Genomic DNA, 25,727 nt, shown 5'->3' on the forward strand with positions numbered 1-25,727 from the left:
GAACTTGTATAAAGTTTCTGAATCGTTTTAGCCTAGAAGTGTTGTGAGAATATTTAATGCCATATCGAGAGCTGTGTACAAGGCATGCTAAATCATTATAGGCCTACTGCCATGCCACAGCCTCTATCTTCCCCAACAAGCGGCACGGGAGAGCACCTCCTTAGCACACGTTTATTAAGGCGCATTTTTAGTTTGTTTACTGTATGTTATCATACTTTATGACTTTATTTGAAGCCATACTGGAAATGTTGTAAAATAAAGCAAGTAAGAGATAATATTACAAATGCAAGAAGAGCCATTAGCCACCATACCTATTGTTTATTTACAGGGTATTTATTTTTAATTATTTATGATGTATGTAATTGCTCAGTTAAAGTAAATAAAGCATGGTCACCTGTAATATCAAAGAACTTGAACTTGTGAATAATTAAAAAAAAAGACAGAGAACAATATACTGAGGAGACAGGGTTTCAAAGAGGGCAAGACAGGTAGAGAATATTTGTCAGATAACAGGCCCTGATGAATGCTCTATTACTAATAAGAAACATAGATAAGAAATAAATTAATAAGAAATATATTAATATAGCTTATTTAAGTATGACCAAAATTTTTAAGCCCAACTTTGTGTGCACATTCCCACCTATGGCCAAGGTTCAGCTTTTTGTGTTTCAATACTGTTCAAACTTAATCATTTTAATGTTTCTTGTAGCACATGCACATTTTGCTTACTGTTTAAGCATTTTATTTGTTCTTTTGCTGTTGATATTTTCCCCCATGCCAATCTTCTGCTGAACCCAGTGGTGGGGAAAGCCCTTAAATGCATAATGAGTAGTCAGTGAGGGACAATCTTATTTTTTTTGCAACAGTTATTAAAAACTTAACATTTAGTTTCAATTCAGAAGGTGTTTAGGCTTAGCTGATGAAATATTTTCAAACATGAACTTGCCTTTAAATCTGAAACACAGGTCTATAGGGCTACAGGAACATTGGCAGTCATCTGTAGTTTTCTAGTGTGGGGGCTTTTAAGCCAAAACTTGGTGCTTTTGTTGGGCACAAGCTGAAGGCCTGGCAAGTCAGGGTGTGTAAGAATGTAGATATGGCACAGCAGGTCACTCCAAAAATCCACCAGAATGCAGGAACATCTACTAAATCCAAAATCTCAACACCCCCCCACCCCCCATTGTCCATCTCCAGCTGGACGACCCACAAACAAAACACCAGAATACAGGGGGACAAGTGAATATCAAACTGAATACAAAATTCCCACTTACTGCATGGTGTGCGGAAAAAATTTGCTGTCGACACCCCCCCCCCCCCCCCAAAAAAAAATCTCACTCCAAGGAATTTCGAAAAGTTGGCAGCCCTGGCCAGGAAAAAAGCCTTTTCTGTGAGTTAACTACAAACGTAAGGGCCTGGAGTTTGCGAAACGCTACTCCAACCTTGACTGGAACTGCGTTTTATGGTCTGATGGAACAAAAATGGAGCTTTTTGGCAATAAACACTCAAGGTGGGTTTGGTGTAAAAAGAAGGATGGCTGGAATAGAAAAAGAACCCGATCCCAACTGTAAAATATGGTGGAAGTTCTGTGATGTTTTGGGGCTGTTTTTCCTCCAAAAGCCCTGGAAACCTTGACGGTATATGGCGTCATGGACTCCATGAAATACCAGGATATTGTCTGACATTGTCACACACCCTCAATATAAACATCTGTTCCTCCATTTGATTGTCTTGTTTTTTTTTTTTGTGCAGATATCAACCATTACAAGTTATGTATTCAAGAACATGTATAATTTTTATCCATTTATAATTTCATTTAATGAAGGGATCATGTTTTGAAACAAGTTAAAGCAAGACGGCCTTTCGATTTCATAAAATCGGTGAAGTTTAGTTCCCTCTTACATTGTCATTGTGATACATGTTTATTTTTGTAATATCTTAAAAAAAAACCAGGCCATTTTGTGGCTGGGAAGTTATTTAATTTGAAGGGATTCCCTCACAAATAATGTGCATGAAATCGCTTGCTTTGCGCAGTCAAGCAGACAGAGGAAGTCCGTGTGCGCATGCGCACTCTTACCTGAGCTGTCGTCGTCTTCATCTTTTGGGTTTTACAGCAGCTGGCATCCACAGTGTTGCATTACTGCCATCTACAGGTTTACCTTTGACCTTGCACTGACAGTTACATCATTCTGTCGCTAAACGAACAGCTGATCACACCGAGGTGCTCGCTGACCGCCGATATTTATTAGTTTGGTCCTGCGTTTCCTTTCCTTCGCAATACTTCTCGCTTTCCATTACTGTAATCGGTCTTTCACGTTTCATTCGCACACTCACATCCTCAGTTGTTCTCTCCTGTTTCAAAATTGTATCCCACAATGTCTTGTGCAAACAGGGAAACCTCACCATGTCATGTATGACGTAATGTCTTGATATGAGGCAAGGAAAAAAATGGCAGAGAATTTAGGGCCAAGAGGGCTCTAAATTAATTAATTGTTCTTTTAGGTAAAAAAAAAAGTAATAAAATTGGAAGTCTATGATTAGTATTAGGGCGGCATGGTGGTGTAGTGGTTAGCGCTGTCGCCTCACAGCAAGAAGGTTCTGGGTTCGAGCCCCGGGGCCGGCGAGGGCCTTTCTGTGTGGAGTTTGCGTGTTCTCCCCGTGTCCACGTGGGTTTCCTCCGGGTGCTCCGGTTTCCCCCACAGTCCAAAGACATGCAGGTTAGGTTAACTGGTGACTCTAAATTGAGCGTAGGTGTGAATGTGAGTGTGAATGGTTGTCTGTGTCTATGTGTCAGCCCTGTGATGACCTGGCGACTTGTCCAGGGTGTACCCCGCCTTTCGCCCGTAGTCAGCTGGGATAGGCTCCAGCTTGCCTGCGACCCTGTAGAAGGATAAAGCGGCTAGAGATAATGAGATGAGATGATTAGTATTCAGTATTTCGGTCCACTAGAAAAAATCAAAATAATTGAGTGTCGGGGAAAATTTATTTTTTTGGCCTAAATTTGAGAAATCTGAAAGGCAGTATACCTTTAATTCCTGTTATCAGTTCAAGTGTAGTCAGTTGTTTCTTCACCAGAATTTTTCCCCTCTATCTACATGTTAGTAAGACCAAAAAAAAAAAAAAGCTTTCTCAGAAGTTACAGCTTTACCTCAGACTGTTACACAGCACTTACACTGGACACTCCTTCCGTAAATGTTTAAGAAACGTCTCCTTCACAAATTACCGTATAGTTACCATTTTCAACATTTACATGCACACTTTTAAATCCATTTTTAAATATGGATAGATAATTAATCACCAACTTCTGACCAAGCAGATTCAAGAATTCAAATGTGCTGTGGTAAAACGGCATGTCAAAATGATAATATTAAGGAGTCTGCAAAAGCAGGCAATGGCATGGCACAGTGTCAGAACCACACCATCTCAAGACTTTATTTTTGTGCCTGAGACAGAGTTGGTGTGCAGGGTTAGCATGTAATTTGGGAATTTCCCCTCTCAGTTCTAACTGTAGAACTTTCCACAGAATCTAAAAATACCACAGTTAAAGCTCCAGGGACGCTGGAGTCATGATCGCTTTTCAGTGTTGGGCTTGTGGCCGCAATCTGCTTGCTAATGAATGACTACGCAAACAGAACAGCTCTTCTTTTTAAGTTTTGAGGATGTCTCTCTCCTCGCAAACTTGGCTTTTATCCAGACTGTGTGATCTTGAGGCTGTAGATGAGACAGTTGTGCAAACCACCTTCGTGAGTTTTTGAGCTTGCACACTCGCGTGCTCCGGTACTCTAGATGGCGCTGTTAAATATCCCAAGACTCCAGGAAGAATAAACTGTAGTGACTCAGGAGTTGGTGGACACACCAGAAGTTGAAACTCCTCTCTCCATTCTGTGTTCAACACGAGAAGTCGCTTGTATCACCTTGTAGTTGGTTTCTTGAGGGGCGTGAACCGAGAGCTGCTGTTATCTCTTATGGGCGTGTCCTATCTGTCCAGTGTTTTCATTTCCTGTGAGAAAGAATATGTGCCAAAATGTGGCCTATAGCACACAGTTCACTAGCGTATACAGTTTGTCTTTAAATGTATTTACATTTTTATTTCTGGGCGGCACGGTGGTGTAGTGGGTTAGCACTGTCATCTCACAGCAAGAGGGTTCTGGGTTTGAGCCCAGTGGGGCCTTTCTGTGTGGAGTTTGCATGTTCTCCCCGTGTCTGCATGGGTTTCCTCAGGGTGCTCTGGTTTCCCGCACAGTCCAAAGACATGCAGTTAGGTTAAAGTGCATATCACGGGTAAATTCAGGAGCAAGATCAGTGTAATTCTCCGATTTTATATTAAACTTTGGTCAAATATCTGTAACATTTTGCATTTTGTGCAGTTTTTTTACCTTGTGCAATACCAGAAAAATTCAGTTGAAATAAAGTCATTTGAGGCGAATTGTTCCGCCTCTGAAAAAACTTGCCATTTGAATTTCCTGGGAAACATTGATTTTCGTGACGTCGTGTGCGGGACGCCTCCCTCTGAATCCTACGTCAGCGCTGGTTTGTTTATGAGAAAACGACCTGGTGGTTTTCTGCAAATTTCTTCAACGTTATCACGTAATTATTAAAATGGTTAACAGATGTATCGTAGGAGGGTGTAGCAACACCAATCTTGATGGGATTAATACTCATCGTTTTCCACATTGCGCTCCGGTGACAATTCCATATTTCAATGCAAAATCGCTAGCTGCTAAACTTGGTCTACACAGGCTGTGCACTGAAACCGTTCAAAGCTCTCTCAGCCTGCTGGCGCTTCCGCAGGTGACGTCACGAATCTGGCTCCAGACTCCCTTGGGATTTTTCCAGATGCATTTTTTTTTCTGCTGTAGACAGATGGCCTTGTGCAAAATTACCCTTCTGGATGAGTGTGTAAAGGGACATACTTTCATATTAAAAAAAAAACGAATTTGGTCCAGAATATGCACTTTAACATGGGGGGTCTTGGGCTGAAGTGCCCTTGAGCAAGGCACCTAACCCCCAACTGCTCCCCGGACGCTGTAGCTTAGCTGCCCACTGCTCTGGGCATGTGTGTACGCTAATTGCTCACTTGTGTGTATTCACTGCTTCAGATTGGTTAAATGCAGGATGAATTTCACTGTGCTTGAGTGTGCATGTGACAAAGGCTTCTTCTATTAAAGTGAAAAAGTGTAAACATTGTTTCTCGGTGTTAAAGGAGAACTGAAGTCATTTTTAAACTTGCTTTATTTCTTAACGTGTTGTTTAATTACGTTTTCGGTTTTAGTAACCTTATATCGTGACTCGTATTGGCAACTGATTGCAATTAAATATTCTACTTATCGGCCTATTCGGTTTTTAGCCGTGTTGAGTTTAGTTCGTTTGGTCCACGGCGGGCGTCGCTTATCCCCGCGATCTTCACGAGACTTGTGCGAGACTTCGAAATGTGACGTGTCAGCCAGGTGTCAGTGCCGCCATTTTGAAAACTGTTTTCCAAACGAAATCTTGCACAAAAACGAGTTTAAATGACGATTACTGCCTACTTTTTTCAAACTTTCCTGATTTGCTATCAAAACAAGCAAAACTTCCGTCTTGATTATTGCTGCGTTCATGTGCTATGGGAAGATGATATTTTCCAGTTGGGAAGTGGTATTTACCAGTGTGTTGTGTTCACATGCTTTTGTTGTTGTTGACAAATTAAAGATGGTGGACCAGATTCAAGTTAGCAATAGTTAGTTAGCTATCGTTAGCAATAGCGTCTGCTCTGGATAGGTAAAAACGAACCATAACAACACATTTTTAAAGGAAACGGATTTCTAACATATTATATTACACTTGTTAATGACGCAACATTGCATAGACACAAAAAACTACCCACTAGTACTAGTAAAAAAAAAAAACTTTAGTAGCGTACAATGCTTAACATTCAAGTGTCTTGTACCGCTCGCCGCCATGTTGAAAAGGTTAAAGTTCATCTCATCTCGGCAACTCGTGTATCAAAATTTTCTACGAGTTGCCTAGTGGAAAATACCACAAGAGGGGGCGTTCATGTGTGCTTTCCATGTCGGCGTTTGGTATTTACCATAATTCCCATAGCACATGAACGCAGCAAAAGTCAGCATTCGAAAGAGGGCGTGTGTGCGTCTTTTGACAACTTTGGCAGATGTTGGTCACTTTGATTGATTTCCGCTGTACGTTTTATTTCTGTCCTACGATGTCTCGCACAGGTCTCAACGAATCTCGTTTACGGCCGTTGCTTTGACACATGGACTGATGTATTACACAGTATATTTCAAACACTCATAACTTGCTATAGCAGCGACAAAATAGCGATCAAAAATGCATTCCTGTATTTAACAAAATGATATATAGGATTTTGAGAATAAAAAATTTGCCTTCAGTTCTCCTTTAAGCAAACTAGATTAGCCATGTAGACTTATCTATAGATTTGTTTATCTTGTTCTACATAAGTAGTTAAACACAAATTCATTAAGAAACTAATCAGTGTGAAAAACATAATTTTTCACTTTTATACCGCTCTAAAAATGTAATAAGATGAAAACACACCGCTTTTAGGGTCCCCAAGTCAAGCAGTAGACAGGAGCTAATTGCAGGCATGTTGCATTAGTTGATGAACTGCATTGTGGGTAGTATGCAGAAATAGAGCACTGGTCATGCTGCTGGCTGAACGATTTATTCCTCCATGCTCTGAAGGCTCTGTGTGCAGAGATCAAGCAGCAGCAGCCAACTGTGTCAGACCCACAAGAACTCCAGCGTTGGACTCAACTTTCCACCACAGCCGCAGACCAGCTCAGCATGCTGCAGTGCATTCTGGGTAGCATGAAGGACACGCAGGTTGGTCCATTTCTTACTCGTTTACTTTTCTCACCCTGTTGCTGATTTGTTTGTCTTGTCTTAATCAATCTTCATGCCAAACCTTAAATCACAGACTAGTGAAACTGAAGTGCACTAAAACTCTTGTGATGGCATTCCCCTAACTTTGATAATTTGGACGTGTCGGTATTGTTCTGCAATGTTTTGTTCGCAGGTCCGGAGTGAGGAGGTGAGCCGCTGGCTGGACGCTGTGCAGGAGCTGCTCTCGGAGGACTCCAGCTCCCTCAACCATGCTGATAAACTACAGGAAGAGCTGAACCAGTACAAGGTCAGAGGTCAAACTGTTCAGGAGTTATACTTTTGTTGTGATAAAGTTGTATCTTAAAATGGGATAAAATAACATACCTTGAAATAACGAGATAATAAATGAAACTGCAGACGTTTTGAAATACAGTTGTAAATAATAAACAATCTTAAAAGGACGAGATGTTCCATATGTATGACTGACTATATATCGTGAAATAATGAGAACAAATCAAAAGAACAAAATATGTTGGGGTGGAGAAAAAAAATCAACATCTCTCGAAACCGCAAGTTATTAAGCCATAGTAATGCCGTCTTGACATTCTGACATCGTAAGTTGTAATAAAGACATCGCACTTCAACTTGTGGTTTAGGGCTTCTGTAAAACCGAAGGTAAATCTTAACTCTGTGTAATTTACTTTTACATTTTACGATTTAATTCCCATTTTAAATCTGCTGAATGTGCTGCTTTGCCTTTCTATTAGGAGCATGTGGAGGAGATGGAGGCGGTGGAGTCGTCTCTGAAACAGATGGCCCTGACCGTCGCAGCTGTGCAGCAGGGTGCAGTACCAGGCCTGGCCACATGGGGGCAGAAGGAGCTAGATGAGAAACAGAGACGCTGGGACACGCTGAGCAAACAGGTGAGGAAGGAAAGGACCGGAAATTATATTTCTCACAGTTATGTCATTTCAGGCAGTGTGGAAAGTGTTCTAAGTGTTTGTGTAAATGTGTGTGTTGTGCAGTTGCAGCAGCAGCAAGAGCGTGCGACTGAGAGTCAGGAGAAAGTGTTGAACCTGAAGAAGGATTTGGCGGAGATGCGAGAATGGATGGCTCAGGTGGATGAGGAGTTCCTCATGAGAGATTTCGAGTACAAGAGTCCTGAAGAGCTGGAGGAAGCTCTGCAGGAAATGAAGGTACACGCGCACACACACAGCCACACACACTAGTGTTTCTGAGGTTTTAATAAAGCAAGCTGGGACGATTTAGCAAAAATATAGTTGCATGGTGTGTGTGTGTGTGTGTGTGTGTATATATATATATATATATATATATATATATATATATATATACATACACACACACTAGTGCATCTCAAAAAATTAGAATACCATGAAAAAGTTCCTTTTTTTCATAATTTAATTCAAAAAGGTAAACTTTCATATATTCTATATTCATTACATGTAAAGTGAAATATTTAAAGCCTTTTTTGTTTTAATTTTGATGATTATAGCTTATAGCTCATGAAAATCAGAAATCCAGTATCTCAAATTATTAGAATATTCCCTAAGCTCAATCAAAAAAAGGATTTACAATACAGAAATGTCCAACTTCTGAAAAGTATATTCATTTATACACTCAATACTTGGTTGGGGCTCCTTTACCATGAATTACTGTATCAATGCGGTGTGGCATGGAGGTGATCAGTCTGTGGCACTGCTGAGGTGTTATTGAAGCCCAGGTTGCTTTGATAGTGGCCTTCAGCGTATCTGTATTTTTGGGTCGGGTGTTTCTCATCTTCCTCTTGACAATACCCCATAGATTCTCTATGGGGTTCAGGTCAGGCAAGTTGGCTGGCCAATCAAACACAGTAATATCACGGTCAGCAAACCATTTGGTAGTAGTTTTGGCACTGTGGGTAGGTGCTAAGTCCTGCTGGAAAAGGAAATCAGCATCTCCAAAGAGCTTGTCAGCAGATGGAAGCATGAAGTGCTCTAAAATCTCCTGGTAGATGGCTGTGTTGACTTTGGACTTGATAAAATACAGTGGACCAACACCAGCAGATGACATGGCACCCCAAATCATCACAGACTGTGGAAACTTCACACTGGGCTTCAAACACCTTGGATTCTGTGCTGCTTCACTCTTCCTCCAGACTCTAGAACCGTGATTTCCAAATTAAATGCAAAATGTACTTTCATCTGAAAAGAGGACTTTGGACCACTGAGCAACAGTCCATTTCTTTCTCTCCTTAGCCCAGATAAGACACTTCTGACATTGTCTCTGGCTCAGGAGTAGCTTGATATTAGGAATGTGAAAGTTGTATCCCCTTTCTTGAAGATGTCTGTTCGTGATGGGTCTTGATACACTGACACCAGCCTCAGTCCACTCCTTGTGAAGCTCTCCCAAGTTCTTGAATCAACTTTTCTTGACAATCCTCAAGACTGCGGCCATCCCTGTTGCTTGTGCACCTTTTCCAGCCACCCTTTTCAGCAATGACCTTTTGTGGCTTACCCTCCTTGTGGAGGGCATCGGTGATCATCTTCTGGACAACAGTCAAATCAGCAGTCTTCCCCGTGATTGTGGTTGTGTGTACTGAACTAGACCGAGAGATACACTGCGTTCATACTGTTTTACTCAAACTCGAAATGAAATATTCAAATATTTTGAGATGTTTTTTTTTATGTTTTTGTACTGTATGCCATACTGATTACAATTAAAATAGAAAAATGCTTGAAACATTTTAGTTTATGTGTAATGAGTCTATAATATATAAAATTTTCACTTTCTTAAATAACTGATGGAAAATATTGAACTTTTTCATAATTTTCTAATTTTTTGAGATGCACTAGTGTGTGTGTGTGTGTGTGTGTGTGTGTGTGTGTATATATATATATATATATATATATATATATATATATATATATAAATAAAGGAATAAAACATTTGGGGGGGGGCATGCTGTTTCAGGAAAATAATCAACAGTGTTACCACCCGGAAGCTGGTCATTTCAGATACCAGCACAGCCCAAAGTGTTTTGTTCCTCTTATAATGCAGCTATGTGCCAATGTGATTATTTAAAAACAAAAAAAAAACCTTGTCACTTTTTATTCATTTATAGTTATGTTTAATGTTGTTCCTGTTATCACTTAACATTACAGCAGCTATAGACAGCTGTTTGCTCAGTTTCTATTGAGAATAAACCTTTACACCTACACATTCATGCACTCATCCAGTGCAGCAGCACACTGCGTAAAATCAGGCAGATACAGGTCAAGAGCTTCAAACATCACAATGGAGAACAATGAAACAACTTCTGTCGCATCTCAGGCTGTTATGCAATGAAATTTTATTGTATATGTACAAAAAAAAAGTTAACATGGACGTCAATTTATGTTGGTCCTTAAAGTGCATATCACGAGTAAATTCAGGAGCAAGATCAATGTAATTCTCCTATTTTTATATTAAACTTTGGTCAAATATCTGTCACGTTTTGCATTTTGTGCAATTTTTTTTACCTTGCGCAATACCAGAAACTTCAGTTGAAATCAAGCCATTTGAGGCGAATTGGTCCGCCTCTGAAAAAACTTGGCGTTTGGATTTCCCGGCAAACATTGATTTTTGTGACGTCGCGTGCGGGACACCTCCCTCTGAATCCTACGCCAGCGCTGGTTTGTTTATGAGAAAACGACCTGGTGGTTTTCTGCAAATTTCTTCAACGTTATCATGTAATTATTAAAATGGTTAACAGATGTATTGTAGGAGGGTGTAGCAACACCAATCTTGATGGGATTAGTACTCATCGTTTCCCAAAAGACCGGACAATGAGAGAGAAATGGGAGCGCTTCGTGCGAGGCACCCGGAAGCCGAGGACCAAAGCAGAGCCGAGAAAAAGACCAAGAAAATCGGCAATTCACAATTTGACTGTTGCCAGGGTAAGAAATAATTCTGACATCTCATTATATTCTTCATCCAAATGTGAAGTAACATTGCGCTCAAGTGACAATTCCATATTTCAGTGCAAAATTGCTAGCTGCTAAACTTGGTCTACACAGGCTGTGCACTGAAACGGTGCAAGCTCTCTCAGCCTGCTGGTGCTTCCGCAGGTAACGTCACGAATCTGGCTCCAGACTCCCTTGGGATTTTTCCAGATGCGTTTTATTTTATTTTTTTCTGCTGTAGACAGATGGCCTTGTGCAAAATTACCCTTCTGGATGAGTGTGTAAAGGGACATACTTTCATATAAAAAAAAAAAAAAAACGAAATTGGTCCAGGATATGCACTTTAAAGTGACCTTGTTATTCATTGCAAAGTATTACTGTGGCAGAGCGTACCGTGTGCTTAAGTAAGTGTGTGTGTGTGTAAGAGGGCTAAAGAGGACGTGTTCCAGAAGGAAGTACGAGTGAAGATTTTGAGCGACAGCATTAATGTACTGATGAGCAACCCGCCCCCCGGTAGTCAGGATCTGAGCAGCGAGTTCGCTGAGGTGCTGCAGAACTACCACAAACTATGTGACCGCTTCAAGAGCAAGTGCCACACGCTGGAGGTAACACACACACACACACACACACACACACACACACACACACACACACACACACACAAAAAAAAACCACGAGGCATGTAATGTAATGGTAGTTTAGTAACATGTTGAAGATCATGCTGTAGCATGTATAGTTATAACTAACTTGAAGACAAACCCTGTGCTGTCACCTGTAGTGTTTTTTAATTATAGCAACAGAAAGACTATACAGTACAACAAAACAAAGACAACAGTGCACAAACAATGAACACAAGATGTGCAGTGAACCGAGGGAAGAGGTAGATTTTCAAAAGTGCAAATTAAATCCTGAAGTGATTTATACAGTATCACTGATTTTATATTAGTACAGTAATTTGTATCAGTGTTTCTTGTATTACCGTTTTCTACACCGCAGAACAATACTGAAGACACCAAAACTTTGAATCAACATGGGGAGCGCACGCGGAACTATGTGACATACAAAAAGTTAAAAAAGCAAACCCACAGGCTACAGGAATGATAGGCTGCATAAGAAACAACAGGATACAAAAAATTTGAACGGAGACGATAGAAACAAAATGGCAATCACGAAAAAAGGCAAAAAGCAGAAAAGATGAACCAAAAACAGATTTTTTTCAAAAAGTAGTGTAATAAAGGTTTAGTAACGTGTTGTGGTGTATGGTGTAATAACTGTATAACAAGTCATACATTATACAACATTCATACAGTGGGTAGGAGGTGGGGTCATGCTATAATGTAGTGTAATAACATTTTAATAACATGTATATTGTGTTGAGGCTGGGCCATGCTGTAGCGTAGTAAAAGGTTTATAACATGTCCACTGTGCTGTGGGGGTATGTTCGTGCTATAGTGTAGTGACAGGTTTATAACATGTCCCCTATGTTGTGTGGACATAGTGTACTGTAATAACAGGTTTATAACATCTACCATGCTGTAAGGGGTTGGGTCATGCTGTAGTGTAGTAACAGGTTTATAACATGTCTACTGTGCTGTGGGGTGTGGTCATACTGTAACGTAATAGATTTAACATGTCCACGGTGTTGTAGGAGGTTGGGTCATGCTGTAGTGTAATAACAGGTTTATAACATGTCAACTGTGCTGTAGGAGGTTGGGTCATGCTGTAGTGTAATAACAGGTTTATAACATGTCAACTGTGCTGTGGGGTGTGGTCATACTGTAATATGATTAGATTAGATAAAACTTTATTGATCCCTTTGGGAGGGTTCCCTCAGGGAAATTAAAAACAGGTTTATAACATCTTCACTGTGCCGTAAGAGGTTGGGTCATGCTGTAGTGTAATAATAGGTTTATAACATCCACTGTGCTGTAAGTGTGGTCATACTGTAGTGTAATTACAGGTCTATAATCTGTCTACAGTGCCATAAGAGGTGTGGTTATGTAGTGTAACAAATTTGTAACATGTCTTCTGTGCCGTAGGAGGTGTGGTCATATTGTAGTGTAATAACAGGTTTATAACATGCCCACCATGCCCTAGGAGGTTGGGTCATGTTATAAACCTGTTATTGCATGACAACATGACCCAACCTCCTATTGGGTCCTATTGTTATAAACCTGTTATTACACTACAGTATGACAGCACCTCTTACAGCACAGTGGGCATGTTATAAACCTGTTATGCCGCTTTTCTACTACCAACGCGGCTGAGTTGGGCTGAGTCGAGCTGAGTGGGGCTGTTGGAGTTGCATTTCGACTACAACCGCGCTGAACCATGCTGGCTGGAAGTGGGTGGACACATTGGGCGGGGTTAGCGAAAGTGGGTGGACGTTACGTGATGTCGTTAGGCGGCGCAAACAGTGACATCAGTGACCTTTTAAGCGGTAGTCTCACGACCCGGATAGTAAACAATAAACATGGAGTCGTTAGTGTTGCTGGTCTTGGTGCTGTGGCTTGTTGTCACCGACAATGCCAACAGATACTCGCAAGAGCGTATAGATGAGGTGAGGCGCATAAGGCTTCAGAAATTCTCGTAATTCGTTATTCTTCTTCTTCCGGGTTTACGGTGTTTACAGATCCCAGCGTGCTCGCGGGGCGTGTGTGGGCATGTGAGGACACGCCTCCTCACCAATCAGTGCACAGGGGAGTGTCTGCTCACGCCCCTAGCCCCACTCGGCTCGCTTTGGCTCGCTTCAGCCCCACTCCAAAACCGTGCGAGTTTTGGGTGCGAAGCAGGGCTGAAGCGAGCTGAGTCGTGCTGCTCTGAGGTAGTCGAAACGCGAGCCGTGTCGGGCTGAAGCGAGCTGAAAAAGGGTAGTGGAAAAGGGCCATTATTAAACCACAGCATGACACCCCCTCCCACCCCCACACACCCCTCCACGGCACAGTGGACATGTTATAAACCTGTTATTACACTTCAGCATAACCACACCTCCAGCACAGTGGACATGTTATAAACCTGTTATCACACTACATGTCCACTGTGCTGGAGGTGTGGTTATGATGTAGTGTAATAACAGGTTTATAACATGTCTACCATGTTATGTGTAGTCATATTGTAGTGTAATAACAGGTTTATAACATGCCCACTGTGCCGTAGGAGGTGTGGTCATGTTGGATGGAGCTGCTGCAGTATCTGGATTTGGAGTCTGGCTGGTTGAACACTTTAGAGGAGAGCCTGCAGGCCACAGAGAAGCTTCCAGAGAACACAGACTCCATCAGTCAGGCTCTGGAGGTACGCTGATCTCACTGTCTCACACCTGTAGCATCACAGCGTCCACTTTATTTTCCTCCTCTTCTGATCTGTGCGTTTCAGAGATTAACAACAGCTGGATTCATTATTTTTAACTCTGTGTGCCTTGGTGTTCTCTCTCTCTCGCTGTCTCTCTTTTTCTGTCTCTTTGGTTCATGCTTTCTGTCTCTTTCTTTTTCTGTTTCTCTCTCAGTCTCTGGAGTCAGTGCTTCGTCACCCAGGTGATAACAGGACTCAGATCCGGGAGCTGAGCCAGACTTTGATTGACGGTGGGATTCTGGATGACCTCATCACCGAGAAACTGGACAACTTTAACTCTCGCTACGACGAGCTCAACCAGCAGGTGTGTGTGTGTGTGTGTGTGTGTGCAGAAAATGAGACATTCTATAGAACACTTTCTAGTATGTTGAATATCATGAACCTCCTTGGCTTGTAAATTAAACACTGGTCATGGCATTGTGTGTGTGTGTGTGTGTGTGTAGGTGGTGGAGCGTCAGGCGGCTCTGGAGCAACAGTTGGGTACGCTGAAGGAGAACGAGGCGGCATTATACGCACTTCAAGACTCACTGTGTCACCTTGATCAGGCACTCACATCCTACCTCACTGACCGCATAGATGCCTTTCAGAAACCTCAGGAAGCTCAGGTATACACACACACACACACACACACACACACACACATCTACGCCTATACCTATCTCAGACCCCGCCCACTTCATCTCAGGTCTTACTTCTGACCTTTCCTCTCAGGCAATCCAGGCTGAGATTCAGGCTCACGAGGCCACTCTGGAGGACCTGCGCAGGAGGAATGTGGGGAACGTTCCTGCTCCAGCTTCTGATGGAAAATCGTCACGGGGAGGCACCATGCTGGATCACCTGCAGGTCAGGATCATTAGCGTTAATGTTTCAGCGTTATCAACACGACGTGTAAATAATTAAATAGACGTTATGACTCTGTGTGGTGCCTGCGCATTTTTGCACACGCTCCCAGGAAATGATGTTCTTCTCAGTTAGCTTGAGTTATTTATTTTTCCAGAACAGTAGTAATTGGTGCACACAGTTCCAATAACCATCAAAATGAACGAATTAAATAATACAAAAACACCTATTACATTAAATCTATGAAGTGATGGGGTCAAAATTGTTTGTCACAATGATGGGTATTTCCTACGTTTAATCCACCGTCTTCCGTTTTGTTTACATTCAGTTTGGCGGAAACGCGTCCTCATATACAGATACGACATGAGCATAATGGATGCATAATACCAAGCTGAACATTCAGTAAGGTGGGGAGGGAACACTCCTCAGGCTGTGCTGTTATAGGAAAATAATCAGCGTTAGGATGGGGCGACTGTGATGACCTGGCGACTTGTCCAGGGTGTACCCCGCCTCTCGCCCGTAGTCAGCTGGGATAGGCTCCAGCTTGCCTGCGACCCTGTAGAACAGGATAAAGCGGCTACAGATAATGAGATGAGATGAGGGTGGGGTGATGTGGCTTGCCAGAAAGTTGAGTTGATTATTTTCCTAAAACAGCACAGCCCTAAGTGTCTCATCCCAGAAGGTTTTATTCCTCTTATACCACAGCAATTAGCCAAGGATTAGAATTTTTTATTTATTAATAAATGACAGTTTTTATCCATTTATAATTGTTTAATGTTGTGGAACACCCACAAAACTAGTTACCATATTTTCCGGACTATACGTCGCTCTGGAGTTTAAGTCGCATCAGCCAAAAAATGCATTATGAAGACGAAAAAACATATATACGTCGCACTTTTTTGAAGGGTTATTCTATCCATAAAATCTGTATTTCTATCTGATAAGCGGCGCGTGGTTACTGCGCGACTGCATTGTTTATTAATAAACGAACAGCTGAGCAGTGATAACGCGCCCTTTGCCCTGTAAGTAGCCTAGTCTGATTATTTTAAATATCTACTACTATCTTTAATACTATCCCTATCATTATTACTAATAGCCTATATTATTATTATTATAACTAATATTAGTAGCCTATTACTGATGCATTAATCAGTTTGCTTTTAGAATATTTTTACCGGTAGGGCTTATTATCGCCCCATGGCTCTTTCATCTTTGTTATTAAAGCTGTAGTCATCATCGAGGAGTGTCATTCTTCATTTTTGTCGAATTTTATTTCATCAAATCAGAAGTCAAGTAGGCTATAGGTATATCATCTCCAAAGACAGGTACGGTAGTAAAAACAACCGTCTAGTGAAAAAAAAACAACAACAACAACAACCGCTCAGAGAAAAAAACGGGCAGAAAGTGCGCCTGCCAGTTGACGTCATATCAGATAAAAACATTAAACGTTATTCAGACCATTAACACCATCACATCGGAGACGAAGAATAAAGTTCATCTTGGAAGGAGAGTTATTTTTAAAAATGCAAAACAAAATCATTTATAATAGCCCAGAGAAAAACTGGCTGAATATGTACCGTAACATCAAGTTATTCAATAGCCTATAGGCCTAAAATCATTACATAACTTATTTAAATAACTATAGGCCTGTCATTAATAATAAAACACAGGTCAATCAAGTTTATCAAGCTGACGATTTCACTCCAAATCAGCAAATCCATTGAATTCCTCATCCTCGGTGTCGCTTCTGAACAACTCTGCCAACTCCAGCGGCAGACGAAGCGCCGTTTCCTCTTCTTCTGCGTGGCTGTCATCAGACTTGGCATCAGCTCCAGTTATTCCAGCCTTTCGAAACCCCGACAGAATGGTTTCCGTTGTCACTGAAGCCCGTGCTTTGTTGTTGTAATGCTAATTTGTTTTGTTGTTGTCAGTTGTAACGGTATTTTTTTTCTTTCAGTGGTATTAATAGAGTACACGGCACATACTTGCATGCAAAGCTACATAGCGCCCTCTCGCGGTGGAAAAAAAAACATATATACGTCGCACCGGAGTATAAGTCGCATGGCCAGCCGAACCATGAAAAAAAGTGCGACTTATAGTCCGAAAAATACCAACCTCTCTTTTCATCTGTCTTGGAGATGGAGGTTTTTTATGTTACTGAGACATGTGACACACACACTCCTCCTGGCTGTTACAAAACACTGAAACTGGAGACTCCTTCCATAACTGTTAAACAAACAACTTCTCACCATAATTATTCATTTTTCAGCAAAATATTTAGATTTTTTTTTCTCAGAGGTTTAGGTAGCATGGTATGGAGGCTCATCCTCCATGCAAGTCCTTGTAAAGCCATTACTATGGAAAGATAACATATTAGAATGATAACATTAATATAAACCTGTGATTTGCCTTGGAGCCTGGACTTCTTTCAGAGGTGTAGAAAATTAATCTCCACCTACTGACCAATCAGAACAGAGAATTCAGCAGTGCTGGGGTATAAATGTACAGCAAATACTCAAATATCATAATCCTGCTGAAACTCTTGCTGCAACACCTGGATTCTGTTCAAAATGAAATAAAAAAATAAAAAAATAATGGATTGTTTTTCCTTAAAGCATTCCAAATGACTTGATGCTGACGTTATGAAAACTCCCACGCCGGAGGTCCGTTTAATTCGGTGGAAAATGAAATGATGTTGATCAGCCGAGCTGTGTTTTAACGTGTGAAGTTTCTCCATTTTCTGTGCAGAGGAAATTCCGGGAGATCAACACGAAATTCCAGCTCTTCCAGAAACCAGCCAACTTTGAGCAGCGCATGCTGGACTGTAAGCGGGTCCTGGAGAACGCCCGCGCAGAGCTTCACGTTCTCGACCTCACTGATACACAACCGGAGCAGATTCAAACACACCTCGCTGGCTGCATGGTGAGCACTCGCGCGCGCGCGCGCGCACACACAGATCAGGACATGTCCACTTCCATACACGATTCACTGAACTGTGCTTAGGCCAAGTTTACATTAGACCGTATCTGTCTCGTTTTCTTCGCGGATGCACTGTCTGTTTACATTAAAACGCCTGGAAACGCCGGGAAACGGGAATCCGCCAGGGTCCACGTATTCAATCCAGATCGTGTCTGGTCCGGTGCTGTGTAAACATTGAGAATACGTATTTATACTGAGTAATGACAATAAAGTTGAATCTAATCTAATCTAGTACGCGGATACGCTGTGCTGAGCTCTAGCTGGCGTCGTCATTGGACAACGTCACTGTGACATCCACCTTCCTGATTCGCTGGCGTTGGTCATGTGACGCGACTGCTGAAAAACGGCGCGGACTTCCGCCTTGTATCACCTTTCATTAAAGAGTATAAAAGTATGAAAATACTGCAAATACTGATGCAAATACTGCCCATTGTGTAGTTATGATTGTCTTTAGGCTTGCCATCCTTCCACTTGCAAGTGTTAAGTGACGCGCATGCCCGATATGCACTAGGATCACACACACAGCGGCTCAGTCCCGAATCACTGCTAGTGCACTTCACTCGCGCGCTCTGTGAGCTGCGCAGGGCCGGAGTGCGCACCCTCCAGAGGGCACCCGCTGTTCAGGGCGGAGTGATTTGGAGCGCAGGATGCCTGCGGAGCCGAGCGTATCCGTGTATTGGTGTTGCTGTGTGCATGCGAATCGTGTATTGGCGTTGCTGTGTGCACGTGAATCGTTTTAAAAACGTTAATCTGATGATCCGCTGATATGGTCTAATGTAAACACCACCTTAGTGACAGCTTTGTCATACACGCCTGTGTGTGTGTGTAGAAGCTGTATAAGATGCTGAGTGAGGTGAAGCTGGAGGTGGAGACGGTGATTAAAACGGGCCGACAGATTGTCCAGAAACAACAGACTGAGAATCCGAAGAGCATGGATGAGCAGCTAACTTCACTCAAATTGCTGTACAATGACCTGGGAGCACAGGTACACACACACACACACACACACACACACACACAAGCAAATTGCTGCTTGAATCTGCTATATAATGGATTAGAAACTAACTATTGTGACTGAACTTGGTATTGTGTGTGTGTGTGTTAGGTGACGGAAGGGAAACAAGAGCTAGAGAAAGCTCTGTCTCTGTCTCAGAGACTGCACAAGGACAGCACCGCCCTGCAGGACTGGATCACGTCCACACACACACAGCTGGAGGAGAAGATCAGCACAGGAGACATGCCGGCTGAGATCGATGCCGAGATTTCCTGGACTAATGTGAGTGTGTGTGTGTGAGATATTCTTTCTGTAAGCATGGTCATCAGTGTGTCTGACGTGTGTGTGTATACGGTGTAGGGTCTGCTCAAGGAGAGTGACTGCAAAAAGGCAGATCTGTGTAAGGTGACTGAGAACAGCGCCGCCCTGCAGGCCGTAGTGGAGGGCAGCGAGGCTCAGCTCGAGGATCAGCTGTTCGTCCTGAATGAGGGATGGCAACAAGTGCGGACCCTCACAGAGGACTGGCTCAGCGCCGTGCTGGTGTGTGTATGAGAGATTTGAAGATTATTGTCATATAATTCCTTGAAAATATATGATATTTTTTTGCGGTCCGGTTTCCATCAAATCCTGCGCTCTGATTGGCTGGCGAGCGGGTCCGTATCCTACGATATGGACCCCAGATACGGACCTCAGGCAACTCTCTAGTTCACAACAACAAACATAGTAGCATTTTTTGTCAACATTTATCTTTTTTTTTTTTATAAGATTTATTTATAAGATGATCAAAAATCTTATAAATGTTTGCCAGCATTTCTCAGGAGAATAGCATTAATTTTACAGCATGGATAGCGATAACGACAGTGTTCACAGCGAAAGCGAGTTTTACTACCCTGAGAAAGAAGAAATAAAATAAAACATTTCAGGAGAAAGATAAAAACCTGTAACTTGCTAACGCCGAGCAAAAACATGGCTGAATCCTGAATGACTCAATTTTGTATAAATAGGGGACTACATAGGCGGCAAAATGTAGTTTTTTTTCCTGCCATGGAAGTGCACTTGTATACCGAGGAGGAAGCCATTTGCATTACAGCCGTGAATGAGGATTCAAAATGGCAGCTCGGCTCGGTTTTCCTTTTCGGGCGCTCTCGTTTTCTGTTAGAATTTGGTAAAGAAAAAAATAAATATATTATTTACCAGCTTAAGGTCGGTCCGTATGGTGAAATACCGTGACCTCAGCCTTGAATACTGACCTCGGCCCAGAGGGCCTCGCTCAGTACTTTCAAGACCTCGATCACGGTATTTCACCATACGGACCTCCCAGCTGGTAAATAACATGTATATATCTTATTATTATCTTCATAATTTGCGGTTATGCCAGCTCTCATATTTTTGCTTCGTTTCCTGTAGTAGTTTTGTGAACTGGCAAAATACGGTATGCACAACAAACAAAAAAAAAAACCAAACAGCGAACAACACGTGTGGTTTATTCGTAGCTTTCTTACGGTTTTTGATGATCAAATACAATTACCCAAGCAAGCAAATAAACGAACGAATAAGTAAATATTCACATGAAAGAAAGAACGTGGGACGTTAAAAGCATATTTACTTCAGAGAACAGGGTTGAAAGCCAATAGAAACAAGAAGGCGGGGCTGTCGTCTGTTTGGTTGGTAAAAATAAATAAATAAAATGGAGGCTTATTATTAAGTTGCTGTTGCTTGGTGCACAACTTGGAAAACTAATAAATTAACTGTCTTGTCCAACAACGCTTTGTTTTTCTGTCAGCTTGCTAGTTTTTTGAGGTAGCTATTGTTAGCTATGTTGGCACCTCTGACTTTTTTTTTTCTCACCATACTTCAGAGTCGACGTGTCATAGCTAACACATTTGCGATACTTCAAGACATATTCTCTGTACACGATATTTAAAAACGCTGATTTCGATGATGATGTTGACGCAAATAAATGATTTAACATTCAAAAGGAAGGAAAATAAAATGTACGATACAAAAAAAAAGTCTGTTGTTTATTGTGAGCGATAATGCGGTCTTCCGATGTTTGTAAACATTCTGGCGATTTCAGAAAATGTCGTTAAAACATGCAACCAAAATATAAGACCAGGCAGCACGTTGGAGCTTTGACTAGTGGCAAGTGAAAAAATTCTCACCATTTTTCCTGCCAGTCGGCGATCACAGTGCGATTGTCGCGATGATGTTTTGTAGGGCATCGTTGTCATGGTAACCATATAATATGTTGACATTAATATGAGAATTATATAAGAATATAGCAGCCAATCAGAAGTGACTTATGAGGTCATTTTACAAGTCTGATTTCCTTGATTTGGTAGAGATTTTAGATTTTAAAAAAAAATGTAAACAGGGATTAGGTTATTGGTTTCTACCATGATCGTGTGTGTGTTGCAGAATCATCAGAGAGAGGTGGAGATTTTTGATGAGAACCTGGCTCACATCAGCACATGGCTCTATCAGACCGAGATCCGTCTGGACGAGACTGAGAAACTCCCCACAGCAGAGAGAGAGAAAGTGGTGAAGGTCGGAGACACACGTCCACCAGACACTCTTTGGAGACACTCAAAGTATTTTTGTTATGTTAGTATGTTATTAGATCTGTCTGAAATGGTCTCTTTTTCTTTCTGTATATCTCTCCGCAGGCTGTGCTGAGTGAACTGGAGGCTATGAGTGCGAGAGTGGACGGCGCCCGCGATCAGGCCGTGATCTTGATGAACAGCAGGGGGCGTGCGTGCAAAGATGTGGTGAAGCCCAAACTAGAAGACCTCAACCGCAACTTCCATAAGGTGGCGCAGCACATCAAAACCGCTCAGGTAACACACACACACGATGGATTTTAATTCCAGCGTAGAAATGTAGACAGAGATTTTGCACTAATGATGTGTTGAATCTTAATAGGGAGGGAAAGTAATCTCATCGCCCCCTACTGGATGCGTTCCAACCTCTATGGCAGACCTGGGTATTTTACGGCCCGCGGGCCGCATCCGGCCCTTTGGTTCATTCTGACCGGCCCGCGTAAGGTTAATTAGAAATTACAAAATAAACGTATTTTCTAATTTTACCTCACGCATGGACTGAATGTGCATTGCTTTTATTTTGAAGTTGTGTTCAACAAAAACGCAATGCGCGCGACATGAACATGACATAAAATCCCACGAAACCTAATCCCGCGATAACTACTTCTGTAATTTGTCCAGACCAACCACAAACTTGTACGTCATCCTTCAAACGGTCCAGCCGATCACATAGTGTGACGTCACCAGCAGGCGCCGGAGCCCGAGCCGATCTGTAGATCTGATACCTACACCGAATTGACTGATGATCATCTGTCAGCTGTGCTTCGCATCTCCACCTCAGACATTCAACCTGACTCTGATGCACTCGTTAAAGACCAACAGAGACTAGATTTCTCTCACTGAACAAATAAAAAACTGAAAAACACCAAATGAAGTGATTAGACTACAAATGTGGGCATCATTATTATAATATGATGTATCTTGCTTGATATTTGGAATAGAAAGACAATACTGTGATGTCTTTATTGTGTTTTGGGCTGAATGTGACTGAAAAAAAATGGTACAAACGTTCACATTTGTGGCACATCACAGAATCCAGGGACACATGTCCGCCCGGGGGCATTTTGAGTTATTGACCGATTCAGAAAGTACAGTTTCTAAGCTTTCCAATGATGCCTTCCATGTGGAGATCTGACAATATTTGAAGAATGTGTGGCCTTTTGAAAGTGCATACCTCTTAAAACAGGAAAGGGAGAAAATCGCCCTCAAAAGTTTTCCATCTCAGCTACTCTGGGTGTAGGGAGGGCACATAATGCTGCTCATTTGCATGACATTAAGGAAAGCCCTACCCCCTACTAGCTAGCACGATGCTACTTTCAAGTAAACAAAGATCACCATGTCAATTTTCCTTCCATGCAAAGTATGCCCAACACAATTATGAAGTACAAAAATAAGTCCTAAAGTATACTTTAACGTTTTGTGGTTGAAAAATTACTCACACCGTAAGAAAGAAATATAGCACGATGATGACACAACTAACACAACACTAGTTTCATGTAAAGCCTCGGTCACAACCGGCCGTACAGTACGTGCTCCTACGGCTGGTCTACATGCAAAAAACGCAAGAAACACACGGAGAGCGCGCATGAAACGCACGGAGAGCGCGCGTGTGAAAAGCACGAGAGCGCGCATGTGATGTGCTGATTTTCGAGCCGCAGACCGGCCGCAGAGGTCCTTTGTCATGTCAAACAAACTCTACGGGTGCTTACGGTTTTTTTCAGGTTGCAAGACAAACTTACGGCCAACGTGCGTCTTTCTCCATGAACAAAAAAAAAACGCAGAGATTTGGGAAACGCCAAAAATCACACGGCCAAAAAATCGTACGTCCGGTTGTGACCTAGGCTTAACCAAACCACAACACTCTCCGTTACATGCAAAAATAACCACACAGCCTTAGATTAATAAACTCACCCCATCAGAAAGAGAAATGGCGCCTTGCACAGACCAATGCCTCCGATGGAATGTAATCCTAGAACGGTCCGTGTATCATCCGATCATTCAAGTATTCCATTCAATCTGGAAAACGAGGTTGCGGTTTTTTTTTTTGCTAGAAATGGTTATCTCCGATGTAAATACTGTGCGTGTGTTTGCTTCGCGGGGCTCCTCTGCGCTCTGTTTAGTAACTCATTCCATAGTGAAATTACATGCCTGTATGCAGCTTAAGTAGCCACGAGCTCAGCCCGGATCATACAGCTGATTCGCGAAAAAAAAAAAAAAAAAGACTTAAATCATCATGTGAATGGCCCATATGGTAATTTACCCACACCCCTCAGCAGGCTACAGTTCTGACAAAAACGAGACAATTTGCAACAAAAAATGTATGCTTTTCCAACAAAACAATCTATTATCTGAAATACTGATTGCATTCTTCAAGATCTCAACTTGCACATGATGGAAAAAAACAAAAATCACAAGTTTCGTAAAAAAAATGCTTCTTTTGCGATTATCTCGGATTCGTTTCGGCCGACATGTGTCCCTGGATCCGGTGAGGGGTCACATTTTGTTAACCATTGTTTTGGGAAATTTGATTGAATAAATGATATTTTTTGTAAGGCAACCTCGTTTTTTCCGTACTCTTACCAGTCTTAGCAGCTTGTAAAAACAATGTTATTTACTGCTTTATATAAAGAAATACAATTAATATTATGCAGAATTTAGTTCAGCCTTTTGGTCCGGCCCTCCACAAAATTTTCTGTTTCTCATGTGGCCCCCCATGGAAAAAATAATTGCCCACCCCTGCTCTATGGCAAAATGAATGGGAATATCTTTTCAAAAAATTACATTTCGGGTTACACTTCAAAGTTAAGACAATGGCTTCCATATGTTGTGCATGTCGGGCAGCTCTATCGATCCTGGTGATCATACTTTATTTTTTCCACCGATTTGAATTGTTTTGAATGTTTTTTAATAAGCTGATCAAAGACTACACGGACCCGACGTCGCGTATGTGACGTCACCGCAAGTAAGTCTAGCGCCTTTCCAAATCTGTAGCAGGTAGCGGCCGGCGAGTAGCCTACACCAACATGCCGATTTGTATAGCGTGGTTGGCGGAGTATTTCTGTACCAATAAGAAATGCATCCCTCGTGGGGATAACCGTTACAGATCAGGGCATGTAGTCAACTGCCGCTATTCACAGGGAGAGCTGTCAGCACTCGTAAGGGCTAGTATGAAGAACAAAACTTATCAAGCCTACTGCTGACGTACCGTAATATGAGCGACTCTGACTAGACAGTTTGGTTGTAGTGCGTTTCTGACAGGTTAGGCGCAATTTCGATCTTTTAAAAGACAGCCAAATTTCACCTGATACTTTCACAGTTAGTAGATAATCTCAACATATACAACATATTTTTTGGGGTGTACAAGTTCCACGTCATAACTTCATGGGATTTTTTAAAAAATCGGGTCTATGGGATTTTCAATAGTATGGCTCTCGGCTTAGGAGCGCTACCACTAGGATCGCTGTGTTTCACTTTCCCTCCCTATCTGTGATCAGATCGACCGTCAGGCAATTTGATAAAATGGCGTTGCAGTGAGTGATGTAGGCAGGGCTAGACAAAATATGATTGAGTGAAGCATGGTGACATTTTCTGTAAGAAGGTTGATGGAAGCAATCTCCAGTGTCCATGGTTTTGTAACCCCGCTCCGAAGGAGGGGGGTATACTGGTTTACCTCTGTCCGTCTGTCTGAAACACCCTTTTTCTCAGCAACCACAGATCATAGCCACTTGGTACTTGGTACCAAACTTCAGCTTAGGGTTCTATACCGTGTATACCGTTTTCAGGTCTGTCATGCATCGACTTTCTGTTTACCAACAATGTATTTATGAAACACATGGTGTGGATTTCCAAAATTTTTGTAACACTTTTCTCAGCAACTACAAATCACAACTGCTTGATATTTGGTACCGAGCTTCAGCTTGGGTTTCTATACAGTGTATACTGTTTTCAGGTCTGTCGCACGTCGACTTCCTGTTTACCGACTGAATGTATTTACAAAATGTATACGAATTTACAAAATTTTCATCACACTTTTGTCAGCAACTACAAATCACAACTCCTTGATATTTGGTACCGAGCTTCAGCTTGGGGTTCTATACCATGTTGCACCATTTTCAGGTCTGTCGCGCATCGACTTCCTGCTTACCGACTTAATGTATTTATGAAACATATAGGGTGGATTTTGATGCT

At 41.9% G+C, this 25,727-nt stretch overlaps 1 protein-coding gene across 8 annotated transcripts in view; it reads left to right on the plus strand.

The window, feature by feature from the left end:
* Window positions 1-25,727, plus strand: part of utrn (utrophin) — a 451,611-nt gene that overhangs the window by 136,230 nt on the left and 289,654 nt on the right. For all 8 annotated transcript variants that reach the window (XM_060937691.1, XM_060937690.1, XM_060937694.1 and 5 more), the window contains 15 exons: window positions 6,697-6,837; window positions 7,031-7,144; window positions 7,605-7,760; window positions 7,863-8,033; window positions 11,204-11,383; window positions 13,935-14,069; window positions 14,281-14,430; window positions 14,570-14,731; window positions 14,838-14,969; window positions 17,715-17,888; window positions 18,775-18,930; window positions 19,051-19,221; window positions 19,300-19,479; window positions 21,358-21,486; window positions 21,606-21,776. In XM_060937691.1, coding sequence (XP_060793674.1) covers window positions 6,697-6,837; window positions 7,031-7,144; window positions 7,605-7,760; window positions 7,863-8,033; window positions 11,204-11,383; window positions 13,935-14,069; window positions 14,281-14,430; window positions 14,570-14,731; window positions 14,838-14,969; window positions 17,715-17,888; window positions 18,775-18,930; window positions 19,051-19,221; window positions 19,300-19,479; window positions 21,358-21,486; window positions 21,606-21,776 — 2,322 coding nt within the window. The remainder of the gene's footprint in view (window positions 1-6,696; window positions 6,838-7,030; window positions 7,145-7,604; window positions 7,761-7,862; window positions 8,034-11,203; window positions 11,384-13,934; window positions 14,070-14,280; window positions 14,431-14,569; window positions 14,732-14,837; window positions 14,970-17,714; window positions 17,889-18,774; window positions 18,931-19,050; window positions 19,222-19,299; window positions 19,480-21,357; window positions 21,487-21,605; window positions 21,777-25,727) is intronic.

The sequence above is a fragment of the Neoarius graeffei genome, chromosome 13 (assembly GCF_027579695.1).
Source record: "Neoarius graeffei isolate fNeoGra1 chromosome 13, fNeoGra1.pri, whole genome shotgun sequence".
Lineage (NCBI taxonomy): Eukaryota > Metazoa > Chordata > Actinopteri > Siluriformes > Ariidae > Neoarius > Neoarius graeffei.